This window comes from Passer montanus, unplaced genomic scaffold, assembly GCF_014805655.1.
Source record: "Passer montanus isolate IOZ18808 unplaced genomic scaffold, ASM1480565v1 scaffold25, whole genome shotgun sequence".
Taxonomy (NCBI): Eukaryota; Metazoa; Chordata; class Aves; order Passeriformes; family Passeridae; genus Passer; species Passer montanus.
In genome coordinates this window covers 3,742,951-3,760,107 of record NW_024367149.1, presented here as the reverse complement: position 1 = coordinate 3,760,107, position 17,157 = coordinate 3,742,951, and the positions used below count along the sequence as shown (strand labels likewise).

At 41.3% G+C, this 17,157-nt stretch overlaps 1 protein-coding gene across 7 annotated transcripts in view; it reads right to left on the bottom strand.

Annotated features, from left to right (window-relative positions):
• Nucleotides 1–17,157, bottom strand: part of MAST2 (microtubule associated serine/threonine kinase 2) — a 204,535-nt gene that overhangs the window by 173,142 nt on the left and 14,236 nt on the right. For 6 of the 7 annotated variants that reach the window (XM_039711653.1, XM_039711640.1, XM_039711648.1 and 3 more), the window contains exon 1: nt 14,075–14,276. The exons of the other annotated variant lie outside the window; for it this stretch is intronic. In XM_039711653.1, coding sequence (XP_039567587.1) covers nt 14,075–14,242 — 168 coding nt within the window. In that variant the 5' untranslated portion in view covers nt 14,243–14,276. Of the gene's footprint in view, nt 1–14,074; nt 14,277–17,157 lie in introns of those variants that run through there. 7 annotated transcript variants of the gene reach the window in all.

The following is a 17,157-nucleotide window of genomic DNA, read 5'->3' as shown; positions in this document are numbered from 1 at the left end:
TTGACTGAGGTTTCACATGGTTAAATAGAGGTGCATGTTTAGATTTGCTGAAGACCCTAATCCACAGTATTAGCAAACCAAACTTTTCATGTTTGTCAGTTCCTCAGAGATTTATTCAGATATTTATTACACAGAAAACACTGAACTTAACCCCTCTGAGCACAACTGGGCTAGAAAGAGAACTGCTCGTGGAACCAGCAGCAGGAACAGCTGCACTTTCCTCTGTGCAGGCAAAGAAACCTATGATTTCCTACTGGCTATAAAAAGGAGACTTACCAGAGGATTCTGCAGGGCACCTTCATTCCCTGCAACACTGATGCTCACTTTGGAGCTTTCAGATCTCCAACTATATTGATTTTTGTGCACATGACATTGTCTCACTGTCTCGTTCACAGGGAAAGAACAAACCAGCCTAAAATACCTACCTATACCTGTGTAAACTCTGTTTAATGCCCAGTAAAATGTTACAATCCAATTAATCTTTATCTGGAATGTAAACTCCCTGGTTTTTTAGGAACAGAGATGAACAAAACCTAATGGGAAGTTTTACGTTCATTCAATTTACATGAACAAACAATTGCTTCATAGCAATAGAACCAGGAAGAAAGTTTCATCTGATTTTATACATTTCAGACTGGCACTTCCAGGTTGAGCTGGAAAACCTAAGAGATGTTATCTGTATTAATATTTGATTCTTGACCCAAAATATATAGACTTTTCTATGTCTAAGGCACAAATCAAATATATTTTAAATTAACATACTAGCTGAAAATACAAAGTTTGACAATTGAACAATAACAGTGTATTAAAATGTGTGTGCTGTATAAAAGTACTTATTTACTAATAATACGGAGTTCTAATCTTGTTTTGCAAAAAGCAGTTTCCCAAGAAAAATGTTAAGGTTCATTAAGTTTCAAGTACAATCTCTAATAAACTTATCTATTGGTCCAGTATAAGATACTGCCCTTAAAAAACTGTCCCAAGACTAAAGAGGCCAGAAGAAAGAAATACATGCCCAACTGCTGTTCCAAGGCTCATTTCAAATGAAGCTGCTTGTAAAGAAAATTTAAAAAATAACTCATAAACTGAACTTCTGTGGAGAATCACTCAGGTGAGCTCAAAATCAATGGTTAGAAAATCCCTGACATTGAATGGCTACTTACAGATGGGTAATAGAATTTTAAGACTTGATCATAACTGTTAAAGCTCACTTCAATAACAAATATTGCAAAATGCAAAGTATGAAATCAGAAAACACAACAGGAATCCACTTTAGCAACACTAATTTTTTGCCAGGATTCCTTTATGGATCACAGATATGGCCTGAATAGTAGCAGTAGTGAAACCATCCATAGTTAGATTACTGGCAAAATAAAATATAACAAGAACCAGTGGACTGCTAAGAGTTAAAACACTATTTGTTCATATACATGACAAAGAGAGACCAGCATACAATTTAATCTGGTGTTATCACCATTGAGGAGGATCTCTATTTGCAGCATGAAAAAATAAATTTTGTGACGTTCCAATTCTTTGGCATCAATATTTTTGTTTCCATAAAACATCTGCAACCTTCTCACTTCCTACCACAAATGAGATAAGCAGATCAATTCAGAGCCAAAAATAAGAAGCACTTTTGTGAGGTTTTTCCTGAGAACAAATTTTCCCTGAGATTCAACAGCAGATCTGCATGCACACAACAGGGAAAAAATTATCAATTTATTCTAAACCTGTAAATAAAATTACCAGTGGCTTTAGACCTGAACAAAACTAAGTCAACCCTTGAACACACAATAAGTGCTTAGTCCTTAGCTTCTTGTAACAGATCCCATTAAATAGCAAAGATAAGCTAATTCACAATTCTTATCAATGTCTGCACAAAGAAATGGAGACTCTATAATCTGCACAAAGCTTCTCCTCACCAAGCAGGGTAATACAGTTCCATCACAAAGGAACAAAAGCCAAAATTTTTTTCAAGGACAAGACGTATTTCTTCTCTTCTGCCTGAGAACAGAAACAATGCCCAGTGTTGGGTTTATGAACAGCACCGTGCCTTGAGCTCAAACAAAGACTGGAGTCAGCAGACACTTCTGCTAAAGTGTCTGCTAAACTGGCAAGACAACCCTGGAAACAGATTCTCTTCTGTTCCAAAACCAGAGATTAATGTCAATGTCAAAGAATATACAAATAATTAAATTAATGAATAATTTAGCTTTCAGGTCATATTTTTGCCACCTTCATACTGCACAGGTACAATTTAAGTCAATTAATAAAGACCTAGTTGCTACCAATATGTCACTGGACCCATCTATGCCTGGATATTTAAATATCTAAATGCCTTCAGTCACTGCAGTAACCAGACTCCTTTTTAAGCTTTTCTCTAAAACAGTGATTATAATTTATTCATTTGTTCTCTGATCTTCTGGTGCTGTCCAGAACACTTGATATCAGTTCTGACTTGATTCCCTCATTTCCTTCTAAAGGTCTTTACTAAGTCTCCATATTAAAATGCTATTTTTATGATAATAAAATGCTTGTAAATACACTAAATATTGAATGCTGTGATTTTAGCAACTAATAAACCTGTTTTAATTACTAGGCATTCCATTTTTGAGATGACATTTCCTTGCTCTGGGGCATTATAAAAGCTCCTTTACAATAAAATTGGAGTATGATACAGTCATGAGAGCTGCTGCTAGTCCTCAGTGAACAGAGGACACACAACTACCAGATTAACAGAACAAACATCAAAGAAACATTGCTAGACATTAAATCATATCATATCAGTGCATTTTTTCCAAGTAGCACCCCACACTGACCAGTCATGAGAGCTGCTGCTAGTCCTCAGTGAACAGAGGACACACAACTACCAGATTAACAGAACTATATCAGTGCATTTTTTTCCAAGTAGCACCCCACACTGATATTACACACTCTTGTCCAGTTTTGCCTTTCCTAGAGTTTTAACACTTTGCTTGCATTAATGAAGTTGTATTCTCTGAAAGCTGCGGAGAAGACAAAGGTAGTTTTGTCATTTGTGTACTTGTTTCATAATGACAAATGGTGTTTTAAGAGTGCAGAGAAACACAATTTGATCATTCTGAGTTGTATGGCCTTCAAAGCAAAGAGAAGCAAATCTCTAGCTTAGCACCTGGAATATCTCCAAATCATAGAATCATGTATTGGTTTTGGTTAGAAGAGATCTTTAAGGATCATCTTGCTCCAACCCCACTGCCATGGGCAAGGACACCTTTCACTGTACCAGGTTGTTTCAAGCCCCCTCCAACCTGCCCTTGAACCCCTGCAGACGTGGGGCACCCACCACCCCTCTAGCAACCTACTCCAGTGTATCACCACACTCTTGGTAAAAAATTCTTCTCATATCTAATCTAAATCAACCCTCCTTCAGTTTAAAACCACTACCCCTTATCCTATCCCAAGAGGCCCCACCAGAAGAACTCCACATGCAAGGGAGACAGCCTTCCTGGAAACATGGAACTGGGCTCCAACCACTTGCAGAGTCTAACTCAGGTGTTTGTCCAGTCCTTCTGCACATGTATGACCCTCAGTGGGATGAAAACAACCTGCAGAGGCAGCAGCACCAAGTTCCCATCACACACAGCAACAGAAAGGCATATAAGAAAACTAATGTATTAGAAAACTAGGTTTTTAAATTGTTACTATTGAGCTCAAAGCATGACAGCTGTATTTTTAAAGGATAAAAGGAAAACAGGCTTGAGCATCAATTAATCAATCTGACATGTACTGCATTTCATAGAAGTGTTCAAGCTTCCTGAAATGCAGCTGAAATGTTTTCTCAAGTTTTCATCCCACAGACTGAATGCCCCTCACTCCTTGGTGCATGTACCTTTTCCACTTAGTTTTTGTTTGTTTGGATTAACAAAGTACAACAAAGTGTCTCGAGTTTGGGTCTAACTGCACACATAATTTAGTCTTTAGCAAAACTGCCTTCTGAATGCTGCAGACCAGCATTTGTTTACTGCTGTAACCTTTCTGTACTGTCTCTTCCATCCTGAAAGACAATCTGCTCTGTGAACTCTTCCATCAAATCCCATAGGGGAAATTCAACAGGGATGGCAGGACCTACACGATCTATTACTGGTTTTTAATCCTGTTGTGCTAGCAGCTAACATATCCAAGTGATAAACACACACAGTGTATATCCAGCCAATTTCCACAAGACAGCCCACAGCCACTGCAAGAAGTTAGGACCAGCTGAATGAGCCCCTTAGAAGCAAAAACTTCACTGGAAATCTGTCCTGAATGGATTGCTGGGTGTTTGGACAATGAGTAGATAATGGACGGTGCATTCTAGAAGTGCACTGAAAATCAGCTTCTTATTATAACTCTTGTTAAGTATTTTTAGCATTAGCTGAATTAGCTTATATTTCAAACACCTACAAGAGTTTCAGAACACAGCATGACTCAGTAAATGTCAAGAAAAAATTTGCCAAGTATCAATCAATTAACTAATCAACTTATTTTGGCTACAAACAGCTGAGAATGTTTATAGTGGATTACTTCTCACACCTTATAACAAAAATCATCAGAGAAAATCTTCCTATGCAGACAGCTCATGAAGACGTGTGTGGACTGAAACTAAATCAGAAATTACATTTCAAAAATTCTTACACTCCCCAGAGTCCACCCTCAACAGTGCCATCTGCTTCTGGAAATTTAAACACATACATGGAATGTTTTGAATTGCTGTCTTGCTTTTACATTCATAAAATCCAGACCAACTAAAAGGTTTTAAAACATGTTTTATTGGTGGAAATGTTTACTATATGTATAACAAAAAGTGAAAATGTTTATGATGCAACTCCAATAGCAAAGACAGTATTTTTTCCTGGAAAGAAACACAGCATCATCCTGTTTTCCACGTACATAATAAACTCCATTAACACTAGACCAATTTCAAATAGCAAAAAAATTATAAGCTAGACTTCCAAATTATTGCAAGACTAAGCCATCAGTCTTGAACTCTCTGCCCTCACTGCACTGTAACATGTATTTATAACAGAACATTTGAAAATAACTTCTGATGGATTACTAGATTTAGGGTTCGTGGAACCTAACTATAAGTTGAATTAAAAAAAAACTCACAAAAGACACAGCTTAGAGGAAGAGCAAATTAAAAAGTTCTAAATCTGGTTTCAAAGGTAGTTTTTTGAGTATTCAGGTTTCTTCCTTCAAAGAGCAGCATTTTCACCAGGCTTCAAACAGTACCACATCACTACAAAAATACACTAACTGCAGCACATCATTATTTGATGTGGAAATGAAATCACTGGGACTCTCTATGACCTGTCCATTTATCTATTGTGGTTCTTAAAGAACAAAGTCTTGCTGAGGGATAAAGCATTTTGGTTTAGTCTCAAATAGTTCACTAGCTTGGTGGTCTTCACTGCTTTGTTAGCTTCAGCTACTCAGCTTCAAGGAATAGGAATTAAATAAGACTTAAAAAACCTTTCATTTTGAATAAATGCCTATCATCATATCTACAATAACCCTCTGCCTTTCTTATAGCACCAAAGCTATGTTGGCTTATGGCAGGCAGCATGGGCAATAAAAAATATCAGAGCAAAATAAAGAACTGCCCCTTCTAAAGACTCTAAGAACTACCTTGACAGGCAGGACAACATTTACTGGGCTGCAAGAAGGCAGGTGAGCTTGCTCAAGAAGTCAACTGCTAGGTGTAAAGTCAGTAACACATACCCATTGCTCCAACACAATAACACTTGGATATACAAAGCATCCAGTCAGGAATATATCCAAAATCTTCTGCTCAAGAAGTCAACTGCTAGGTGTAAAGTCAGTAACACATACCCATTGCTTCAACACAATAACACTTGGATATACAAAGTCAGGAATATATCCAAAATCTTTGAGTGCTTTGCAGCTGCCTAATCCTAGCCTTGGACAGCACCCCACTGTTATCCTCAAGTGGTCTGTAACAAACAGTAAGTAGCAGCAGCTTTCCCCTTAAGGTTAATAATTATTCTAAAGAAAAGCAGTGCCACACCAAACCCTAGCACTTCTGATAGAAGAATTCTCTTGGCTCCTTCACTTTTGGATGAGAAATTCAGTGTACTGCATCTTTCCACTGTGTGCTTAGCTATTCTAATATGCAAGATATGAAATTAATGTGGCCAATACAGTATTTGCTCTTACTCTTCACTTGTGACAGGAAATCGAAATCTCACATGGGCGAGCTGAATCATCTAAGCTGCTGATGCAATGCCTACCTAGATATTGATTTACACAACAGATATTTGTCCATTAATACTCAGCTTTGAGAGAAGTGATGATTCCATTTTCTCAGGTCAGAGAAGTGCCATCAGCCCTCTGGTGCCACTCTGCTCTTACCCAACAAGCCCATTGCAGAATTGGTCACTTGACTCCACATTCCTTTTGTCTGCATCTGGATTTCTCTTTTGGCTCAATTCTGTCATTATCTAATAAGCACATTACAGAATTGATCCCTTGATTCTATTCCCCTTTGCCTGCTTTTAGATGGCTCTTTCCCTCAGTCACTTTTCCAGCACCCCATATTTTTAAACATCAGTATGAGCACACAAGTGAACTCAGAGGAAGAGCTCACCTGGAGCTGCCATCTCTGTTTGATGAGGACACAGAAAGACAAAACTACGGCTAATGAAGGAGTCAGGTAGAAGCAGCTCTGGCATCAACAACAATCAGCTTATGGCAGGCAGTGAGACACACCTATGGGGCACTGACAAGTTTGTTCTTTCTGGTTTCTTTTCCTGCCTCCTCAGAGAAAGGATCAAGAAGAAAATAAAGGTAGAACCACGCGTGTCACAAGAGAACAACGGATTCCTCCGCTCCACAGCTACACCCCGGCCTCTTCAGTAACTTTATTTCTCCATACAAAAGGGAGTAAGCTTCAGAAAATAAAGTCTGAGGATAATTAAGAATGGATGCCAGCCAACCATACTCTGGACTCTGGTCCATTAGAAGCTCCACAGGCTAGAACTGTGCATCTTTTTATTAGAAAACAGCACCTTTTTTTTTTTTTTTTGCTTTCTTCCTGACATAAGAAAAAGAGTTAGCAACAAAGGAAGATGAGAAAAGGAAGTTTGAGGTCTGCAAACAGTACCTGAGTTTTTAATGGCAAGTTACAATCACAACTTGTAATTCAGGAGTCTTTACCAATGTCCTCCTTAAGAAATTTCTTTAGCTTCCTTGACAAAATAGACACAGGTCAGAACTAGCCTAAAACAACCTTAAACAATTTCACAGAACAGGTGATAATAAGCATTTATATAAAGAGATGGTTTCTGATCTTCTAGAAGTTAGCAGCACTCCATCTCTCCTTTAATAAAAGGGGCAATGATGTTTACAGAACATATTTGGCTATGATTAAGCTATACTTGCTTTTATAGAATATGTAATGTGAATAGTAAAACTACACTTGATTGCAAATGCAATCTGCATTACTAACAGCGAGTCCATTTGATTTGGTTTATGTGCTTGAATTTTGAAAATAAACCTTGATCTTCTTCAGATTAAGTTTCATCCCAGCCTGTAGGTTTTGATATGAAGTTATAAAGAACAGCTTTGAGTGCTGTGAGCTGTTACCCACAGGGTCCATGACTGGGAGAGCTGCAACAGAGCTGTGATCAGCAACCTGAGAGTCAGAGCTGTAGAGAAAACTGAGAAGCAAAGGGCATACTGAAATCCAAAAACTTTATTATTCACTTGTCAATCAAAAGGGAAGATTCATGGTAGAAATAACCAAAGAACACCAAACTGTTCTGCAGTCTACATACAGAGCTCATCACAACAGGGGTACTGCCTTTACTAGCACTGATGTCACCTAGAGGGAAAAGAAAAGAAAACACTTAGTATATTTGCGGTACAGAAGTTCTAATTAGGAAAAAAGAAAGATCTCTTCAGTTTCCAGGCTTGCCACGCAGCAAGGAAAGCATGGTAACAGCTTCTCTGCAGTTGTGGAGACAAAATAAATCTGAGTAGCACTCTGGGGTTTGGCCAGTTTCTCCCTGCTGGTCACTGACTGCTTTCCAAAAAAGAACAGGGTGAGAAGTCAGTGGAAAAGATCCTTTGCTACTCCTTCCAAGAAAAAAAAAATCAAAATATAATGACAACATTAAAGAAGTAATAAGCTTTATAACCTATCGTTTATAAGTAGTCTTGGACCAATTTGCATGATTTTACTCACAGATGGAGGAGAAATTATCCACTTATGCATAATGTTACAAAACCCTCTCTCATATGACACACCCAACTGTGGCAATGCAATCCCCAAAATCGCAAAAAGACAAGTATCCAAAAGTAGTGAAGGAGGAAGCTTGTCTGCAATCACACTATTCCAGGCTGCTGCCAGAATATTACCTGGGTTTGGCAAACACTCCAAGAACAATCAAGAGGGAAAAGCACAGAGTTCTAGAAGCGAAAGAACTCAGTGTCTTCTGTTCCAACCAAAGCTCAATTTTACATTTCAAATACTTCTACATGGAAAAGAGATCAGATAGTAGAGAATTTTTACTGCCTGTGCTAGCAGAGGCATATTCCACAGCTGAAAGCTGGCCATTAGACAAAGCAAGCCTTGAAGTAATATGTCGTTTGGTTTTCTAACGGCAGGAATAATTAAACATTGGCAGAGCTTTCAGAAGAGGTGACAAACACACCATGATCTAATGCTAAGATAAGATCAGTTTCTAAGAGAGATGTTTTAATTTATCTTTCAGGAAAGCTCCACAGACTGCACACTGGATAACCTCAGTGTTCCATTTTGGCTTTAGGACAGAAAGATCTACAAACTTTCAAAGATAGGTGGGAAAAAAAAAAAAAGGTATTTTTGTTACTCTCAGAAAGTTTGTAGCACTACAGTTCCAAGAGACAGTTGTTAAATGAATTTATGGTAAGTCACTTAGGTTGTTCAAAGGTCAGGAAACACTTTCTATCCAAGCAGAAATTATTAAATGTACAGTCTGAGGAACACACAGGATCTCCCTTCTCCAGGCAGGTCAGAATTTAGAGCTGGAGGCAGCCCATGGCACTGACTGCCCTGCAGAAAGGGCTCTCCAACACAAAGCTAAACTGGACTATGGAGGTGTTTGGCCTTTCCCTGTACTATGTTTGCACTTTTCCTGCTGGCATTCCCTATACATCCTCCAAACATTCCCTATACAACAAACAGACGTAGTAGGAGAGCCTGCAGGTTTAACAACATTTCAGTCCACATCTTCATGAGCAGCAGCTGAGTTAAACTTTGTACACAACAAATGGTCCATCTACCCCAAAATCCTACCTCTACAACTGGCAGGTCCTCACCAGAGCCTTAAACTGGTTGTTGACATTCTGCTACTGTTTTCTCCTTCATCTCTTATTGACTAACAAAGCCACAATGGCATGGAATCTACTCATAAATCCTTCCCTGGCCACCCACAGCAAGAGGGGGAAGCTTGTCAGAAGTGATGGGGTCTGTTTCTGTTCCTTGTCACATCTCCAAGAAAGCACCCCTGGGTTGCACTCCCTAGGTCCTGTCTGCCTTTAGAGCAGAAAACGTCATTCAGTGATGCTCAGAATTCTCTGTTTTAACTCTCTGACTCTCAACCTCCATCCCACTAGACCTGCCACAATACTTCAGTTTTCCTCACATCCGTTTATCATCCCTCTGCTTTTAGAGGAAGAGAGCATTTAGATTTGTTAGGGACACATCAGCTCCCACTCCTCATGGAAAAAAATAACAAAGACATTCCATACAGACAAGTAAAAGCAAGGACCACAGATTTGCCCCATTCCAATGTTCTCCTAGTTTCAGGTGTTTTCCTCAGATGGACCCAGCCTACCTCACTCTTAATCGTCTCCTTTTCATCTATTACATCCCTTGGGGGAAAAGAAATAAAAAGTACATGTATTACCTTGAGCATGAAGATCCACCTCTTGCAAAGCCTGAGTCATCACTTGATACCAGAGGATACAGCGAGTTGCTGTTTGCAACCTACCCCCTGCAGACCAACCAGGTCTTGTATAATTCCATCACAAACCTCTACAGCCATCTCTTCTAGAAACAGAAGAGTCCTTTCTATGAGCACTTTGTCTTCTACCTGAAGAAAAAAAATGCTAATCAAAGCAATTCTGACAAATATTGGCTATGATCCATGCCAAATCTTTCACTATAAATATCACTAAAACGAATTATGTCAGCGTGCTATGGAAACAGCCTAGTGCTTGAAATGTGCCCCTGGATGAGGGCGACTGTCATTCATGAACAACAATCACTTTCACCTCAACTTCCCGTTTTCCTCCTTCAGTGCAGTCAGCAATCACACAATGATTAAAATAATCCTTTACAGAAATCCAAGTGGGCTGTGTTTGACAAAGATGGCCTCACTCAATGAAACTAAAATGTCACGGGGTAAAAGAAGGACAATTCAGTCATGAATTAATGACTGATGAACAGGAAGTAAGTTGGAGCAATTGGCCTTTTTCCCAAAAAAGAAGGCTCACCACTGGAGTCTCACAAGGATCTCTTCTGGGATCTTCCATACACCTTCCATATTTTAAAGCAAAATCTAGCAAAGAAGTTTAACACTTACGTGACAGAGTTTGCGGACAATGCTTAAAGTTATTGAAGATTGCAAAAGCAATGACCAAAGATCTGAAGAAGACTTTAATGATACTGTTTAAGTGGGCTGTAAAATAGCAGGTAAATGTAAAATGATGCATAGTATTAAAAAATATGTACACAATCACAAGTTCTGAACCAGTTATTACCACTTAAAAGAGTGACTGAAGTTATCATAGTTCCACAGAAGTGCCAACTCAACGCTTAAAGAATGTCCAGAAAAAGCATGCAGAAGACTAAAGAATGAAATTGAATATGCCATGTAAGTTTATTGGGTGGCATATGGTGAAATACTGTAGCTGGTCCTAGTTATTGTAACCCAACCCTGTTCCTTGGATTCCTGCATCACTGTCTCCAATCAGAAACACACCTGCAAAAGGTGCAAAGAAGACAGCAAGGACAATGAAAGGGATAGAGTGACTTCTTCCTGAAATGCCCCTGGACAAGTCACAAGCAAGGGATGGTAAATAAAAGAAAAAGTCATCAACCCATAAGGCACACAGAATAACATGGATTCTCCTTTTCACTGCCTCTTCCAATACAAGAAGAACAAGCAAGGCATGAAACCAAGCAGGCAGAAAGTTTAAAAGCAAACAAAAATAAGTGTTTTTTCCACACAAAATGTGTTTAAGCCCTACAACTCAGCCACAGGATGTTGTGGATGCTACAAGCATACTTGGCTTCAAACACTAATTGGACAAATTCATAGAAGAAAAAACCCACTGGGGGCTCTAAAAACAAATATCACCTCTGGTTCAGGAAACCTATGAGCCACAAATTACTGGAGGCTGGGAGAGGCATTTCCTCAATATACACTGTACTCTTCTCCAAGCATCTGTTCTTGGCAGCTGGCAGAGGCAGGATACTGGGCGAGAGGGATCTTTAATGTGCCCAAGTACAGTCATTCTTAATTCTTGCATAACGCACCAGAAAGCGCAAACATTAATTGTGTGCACGTCGGAACTACAAGCAGAGCAAAGGACCAGATTTTCACAGGCCTTAAGGTCAGTACAGTGATTAACTGCTGCAGTCACAGTTTGATAAGGGCTTTTTTCAACACTGGAGTAGCTCAGCCTCTCTCTCAGTTGCAAACTTGTGCAAACGTATGGCAAACAAAGCGATGTGAATTTAATCCAGAATGGTTTGCTGCAGCTGTGCACACTCTTGTACTGGCACTGCTGAGGGCACGTTACAGACTTGGGAACAACAGGGCTACTTAAATCAGAAGGGCCCCAAGGGAAATACTTGTCAAGCTACAAGCTGGATCAGTGAAAATGGAATATCTCACTGTCTTTTACATGTCAGAATGCCTTTTTTACCATACACACACTACCAACTGCCAACAGTTAAATAAACGCTGAATTATTGGTATTAAACACAGAAATGCTGTCCTTAATACCAATAATGTCTGCCACATTTGTCCAACACACCCATTTATTTGCAGCTGTTTACCACACTTACAAAACCTTAAATGAAAGACAAAAGGGGAGAGGGGATGAGAGCTTCTCCTCAGAAGTTTGGGGAGTATCTCACACACAGCTGAGTAGAAGCTCTCTAAACTTTAGCTGAAAAATTCCTCCTCCATCACACTGAATACCTGCCAGCACACAAAGATCTGTTCTTACAAGTCACTTCAGGTCCTAGTCAGAGCACCCAAGTTAAACACAAATTGGCACTATTTCCCATTAAAAAGCCTGGTGCATGTCAAAAACTGACACTTCTGAATCTGCAGCCTTCCCTGGTTTGCAGCATTGGGGTTGTTGCAGTGAAACTGCCCAAGTGTTCAATTCATTGCTCAAGGCACAGCATGTTCTGTGTGCACGACTTGTAAGTTTCATTCACACTACCAAGAATGGAAATCATTTCCTTCAATTTCCATGTCAATATCATAAACAATGTGTCAAAACAGTACAACAAACACCTTGCTGCTGCATTTGATTGCTCTACAAATTTGTCCATTTCACAGACAGCTGGAAAGATACCAGTTGACCTCTTCTGATTTTAATTTTTTCTTTTTTCTGGAATGAAGACTATAGCATTCCTTAGTTGTTTCAGGAAAGCTGCCCAAGTGTTCAATTCATTGCTCAAGGCACAGCATGTTCTGTGTGAACGACTTGTTTCATTCACACTACCAAGAATGGAAATCATTTCCTTCAATTTCCATGTCAATATCATAAACAATGTGTCAAAACAGTACAACAAACACCTTGCTGCTGCATTTGATTGCTCTACAAATTTGTCCATTTCACAGACAGCTGGAAAGATACCAGTTGACCTCTTCTGATTTTAATTTTTTTTTCCCCCGGGATGTTTATTTTTTCCTTAGTTGTTCCAGGAAAAAATAAACATCAAAAGCAGCAGCCCCTCTTAACCACCTGGCTTAATAAAGCACTAGAGAATAAAATAATAGAGGTCTCCTCTACAAGAGCCCAGTCTGATAAATCTGTATTCAAGATATATCCACTAGTCAAAGACAAAATCCAAGGCTCCCATAATTGAAGGCAATGTAATGCAGCTTTTCTAGGAAAAAAACCCAAGAAATTATTTTTTAAACAGCATAAACCTGTGCATCTGCAACAATGACGTAAACTTAAAACACCTTTTTGACAAAGCACCTAGATTTTCTCTTTGCTCCAAAACATGGCAAAACACAGCAATGAATTACTGCATCCCAGGAATCTTCATACTTGTGATACTTTCTCCTTCTCTTCAAATAAACAAAAAAATAGCATTAGTTGTCACCTACATTTTTCCACTGCAAAGTGTCATCTCCCATTTTTATCTCTTGTAGAACTAGGACTATCAAACCAATGTGTTGATGATCCTAAACTTGATTTAGCATCGCTTTGGTCTCTCGTCCTTGTAAACCTAACCACCAATCAGTAGATCCTATTTTTGTGGGTATGAAAGACATGAAAGCGGGCATACCGAACTTACACACTATCACATGTCACAAGCCTGTGCATTTTCAAGTCTCTGCAAAGGTACGGTACGTTTCCTAAACAAACCACTTCTGGAATTAAGACCTAAAACGCTGGAAAACGCATCATAATTATCACGGCGATCGGGAGTGACCTGCAGAGGGTTACTAGAAAGATGTGCTCTGCGATCAGTAACACCAGCCAGCAGCACACAGCACACACCCGACTCCACTGCATCCTCCCCCGCCTCCCGCGGCACGCGGGCAGATCCCGGCACCGCGGCTCCCGCAGCCCTCACTGCCTCCCTCACTCGCGCCACGCCGGCAGCACCGACACGGGCACGGGCACGGCACCGCTCCCCCCTGCGCTCTCCGCGGGGCACGACCTGCGGAGCGCACGGCGATGCTCTCCCCGCCGGAGCGCCGCGGTGCCGGCGCGGGGCGGGCGCGGACCGGCCCCGCCACGCGGGGCGCGTCTCCATAACAACGGCGACCCCCGCCCCGCGCCCCGGCTTTACCCGTTCCGCCGCCCCCGCGGCCCGGGCATCCTCCGGCTCCTTCCTGCCGCCGCCCCCCAGCAGGGCGGCTCTGCGCTCCGCCGCGGTGCCGGACACCGCCCGCCCGGGCTCCCTCCGCGCCGGCGGCGGCGGCGCCGCTTTGTCCCCCCGAGAGCGGCCCTTCCTCATCGCGGCGGCGGAGGCTTCTTCTTCTCCTCCTCCTCCGCGGGCCCGCCGCCGGGAGGAGGAGCGGGACGCGTGGGCGCTGAGGGCGGGCGGGTGCGGGAGCCCCGGGGGAGGCTCCGCGGCGGGGCCGTGCCGTGCCGTGCCGTGCCGTGCCGTGCCGGGCGGGACAGCCGCCGCGTCCGTGCCAGGGCTGCCTCACGGGAGAAGGCTGGGGGGTGTGAGATGAGGGTGCCTCTTGCGGGAGCGTTGGGCGTGAGGGCAGCGTTTGTGTCCCATGGAGTCGGTCTCCCTCCCGGGCGGTGATGTTCCAGAGCCGTCTGGGTGCCCTCCTGTGCCTCGAGCTCTGGGGAGACCCTGCTCAAGCAGGGAGGTTGGAGCCGATGAGGCACTGTGGTCCCTTCCAGCTTGAACCGTGCTGTCACTCTGTGATTCTCCAATTTTCCAGCTCTGTGGATCGCGGAATGAGTCAGGCAGGACGGCACCACGGTTCTCACCTGCTCCAACCTCCCTGCCCGAGCAGGAGGCACAGGATGGCATCCAGATGGCTCTGGAGCATCGCCCGGGAGGGAGGCTCCGCAATCTCTCTGGGCAATCTGTACAAGTGTGCGGTCACCCACAGAGTAAAGTTGTTCCTCGTATTCAGGTAGAACTTTCTGTGCGTCATCCTGTCCCTGTGATTGTGATCCGAGATCAGCTCCGATGTCCAGCACAATCCAGCTTCCCTGTCAATAAATTCTTAATTGTCCGTGAAAATCTCAGGTGGGTGCAGGACCTTCCCGGTGGTTTTACACCTAGACAGTCACATTGGAAAAATGCCATAGACTTCCTCCAGCAACACACGGTGGCATCCAAGCCCCAAACCCACAGTGCCCGGGTGAGTGAAGAACCTCTGGGCATTCCACATCCCTCCACAGGAACTCCGAGCTGCAGGGAAATGTTCACCAGCTGTGCCACTCCACTTCTCAGGGTGTGGATTAAGATGTAGTTCACCATCTTAGCAGAAAAGACAAACCTTCAGAGATTCATTACCTCAAGGAGTAGTAAGAAAATATCATCATCTTGTGTTTCATCTCAAGAGTTCACACCCTCTTGGCATTATTTCTTGAGGGTTTAAGTTAGCAGTTTCTGCATTCATTTTTCACAAAAGCAACTTCAAAGTTTTGGGTTTTTTTCTTCCCTATTACATAGTCAGGAATCTTGCTGCTCCTGCAGAAAAAATAACTCATTTTTCCATTTTACCAAGCTGAAAAGGCTCATACATCTTCAACCAGGAAATCTAATTGTATAAATTTTTAATTCATTTTGTACAAAGACAACAAAAATACAACTCCCAACGATTTATTGAGGTAGAAGAGTGGGAACATTCTTAAGTAATTATTAATATTTAAAAGCTTGCTGAAAACTATTTCAGGATGCTGGATTAGTCAGAGAGGTCTTTTTCCATCATAATTGTATATGAACAGGATGGACAACCATGTGGAACTTCCCAGCTGGGAATCCTGCTCTAACTAAATGTAAATAATGCAAATTTATGGAATCTTGGCGTCCTTGTTAATGTGAGTCTATTAGGATGGCACAGTGCCTCATCATAATTTGGCTGGATCTTTGCCCTGTTGCAGCATAGATGCCAATTAGTTATTTGTTGGTTATGGCCTGTGGGACACCTTGCTCTGGCTCACACCTGTTTGCTCTGTGTGCCAGAAAGGAATTCATGCACACAGGAAGAAAAGTCACAATGAGGATGTGTATAACATTACCTGTCTAACATGTTAAACAAATAAACATGTTAGAAACAAATCTTCAGTTGTTCACTTTAGACAGAATTGCAAGTAATTGCCTTCTGGTTCTGTATTTTAATTTAAAAATTAAAACTATCTTTCATTTCTCCAAATCAAAAAGCCATTTGGGAGTTAATAGGACATTTTATTTGTGAAGAGATTGCGCTTCGTTTGCTTCTGGCTCATTTCCTTCTCTGTTTAATCCCCGTTTAGTATTTTGGACTCAAAATGTCTTTCCAATATTTTTGAAACAAAAGAACAGTAAAATTTCATATTAACAGAATAGGAAAAATACTCCTCATTTTACTGATTCTCCCGTATTTTTTTCCATTTAAACATGTCACTGGATATGACCTGAATCTGCAGACCAGTCTGAGTGACCTGATTTTTCTTTTCCATATGAGCTGGTTTTCTGAACTTTTTTTTTCTTTTCCAGCTTTAAATAAAAGTGAACGAATCATGAGAGGCTTGGCAGGGAAAAGGAGTACAGATGAATGAGGCAGAGCGTGGTGTGGTGCTACATCTATGCTCATGATGATTGTCTCCTGAAATCTTCTGTCACATTAAAAAAAGAAGGAAAAGTAATTAATAAAGGCTTATAAAGGGCATGATTCTTAGATTATCTACACTGACTAACACAGAGCAGGGCACCACAGAGTCTGTGTAGCTCATGTGCTGACACTCAGCTAATGCAGTTTCTCTTTGCAGTTCCAGATACTTCCTTTCCCTGGCTTCCACCTTGGTTTTTTCCATATAAAAAAGGTCTCAGCATGCTCTTCTGATTCAGGAGGTAGTTGGAATGATGCTGTCAGGAAAAGTTCCCTTCCATTCTTCTCTAGCTGTTTTAAAGGGACTTTGGTAGGGCAGAACACAGTCTACTCGAACTCACTCCATGTTTTCTGCAATGACAAATTCCTCTGCAACATTTTTATGACTGCTTAGCACACAGCTACAGCAATAATTCCTGGAGCTGGAAGAGAGATATGCAGACTGAAGCTGTGAGGTTAAAACCTCTTTATTCCAAACAGAATAGAAAATGCTAAATAATAGAAGTCATTCTGCTGAGCAAGAGAATTTTCTCTTCAAAATTAAATACTTAATCATTTGAATCCCTATTAAATTTGACCATTTGGCAAAACC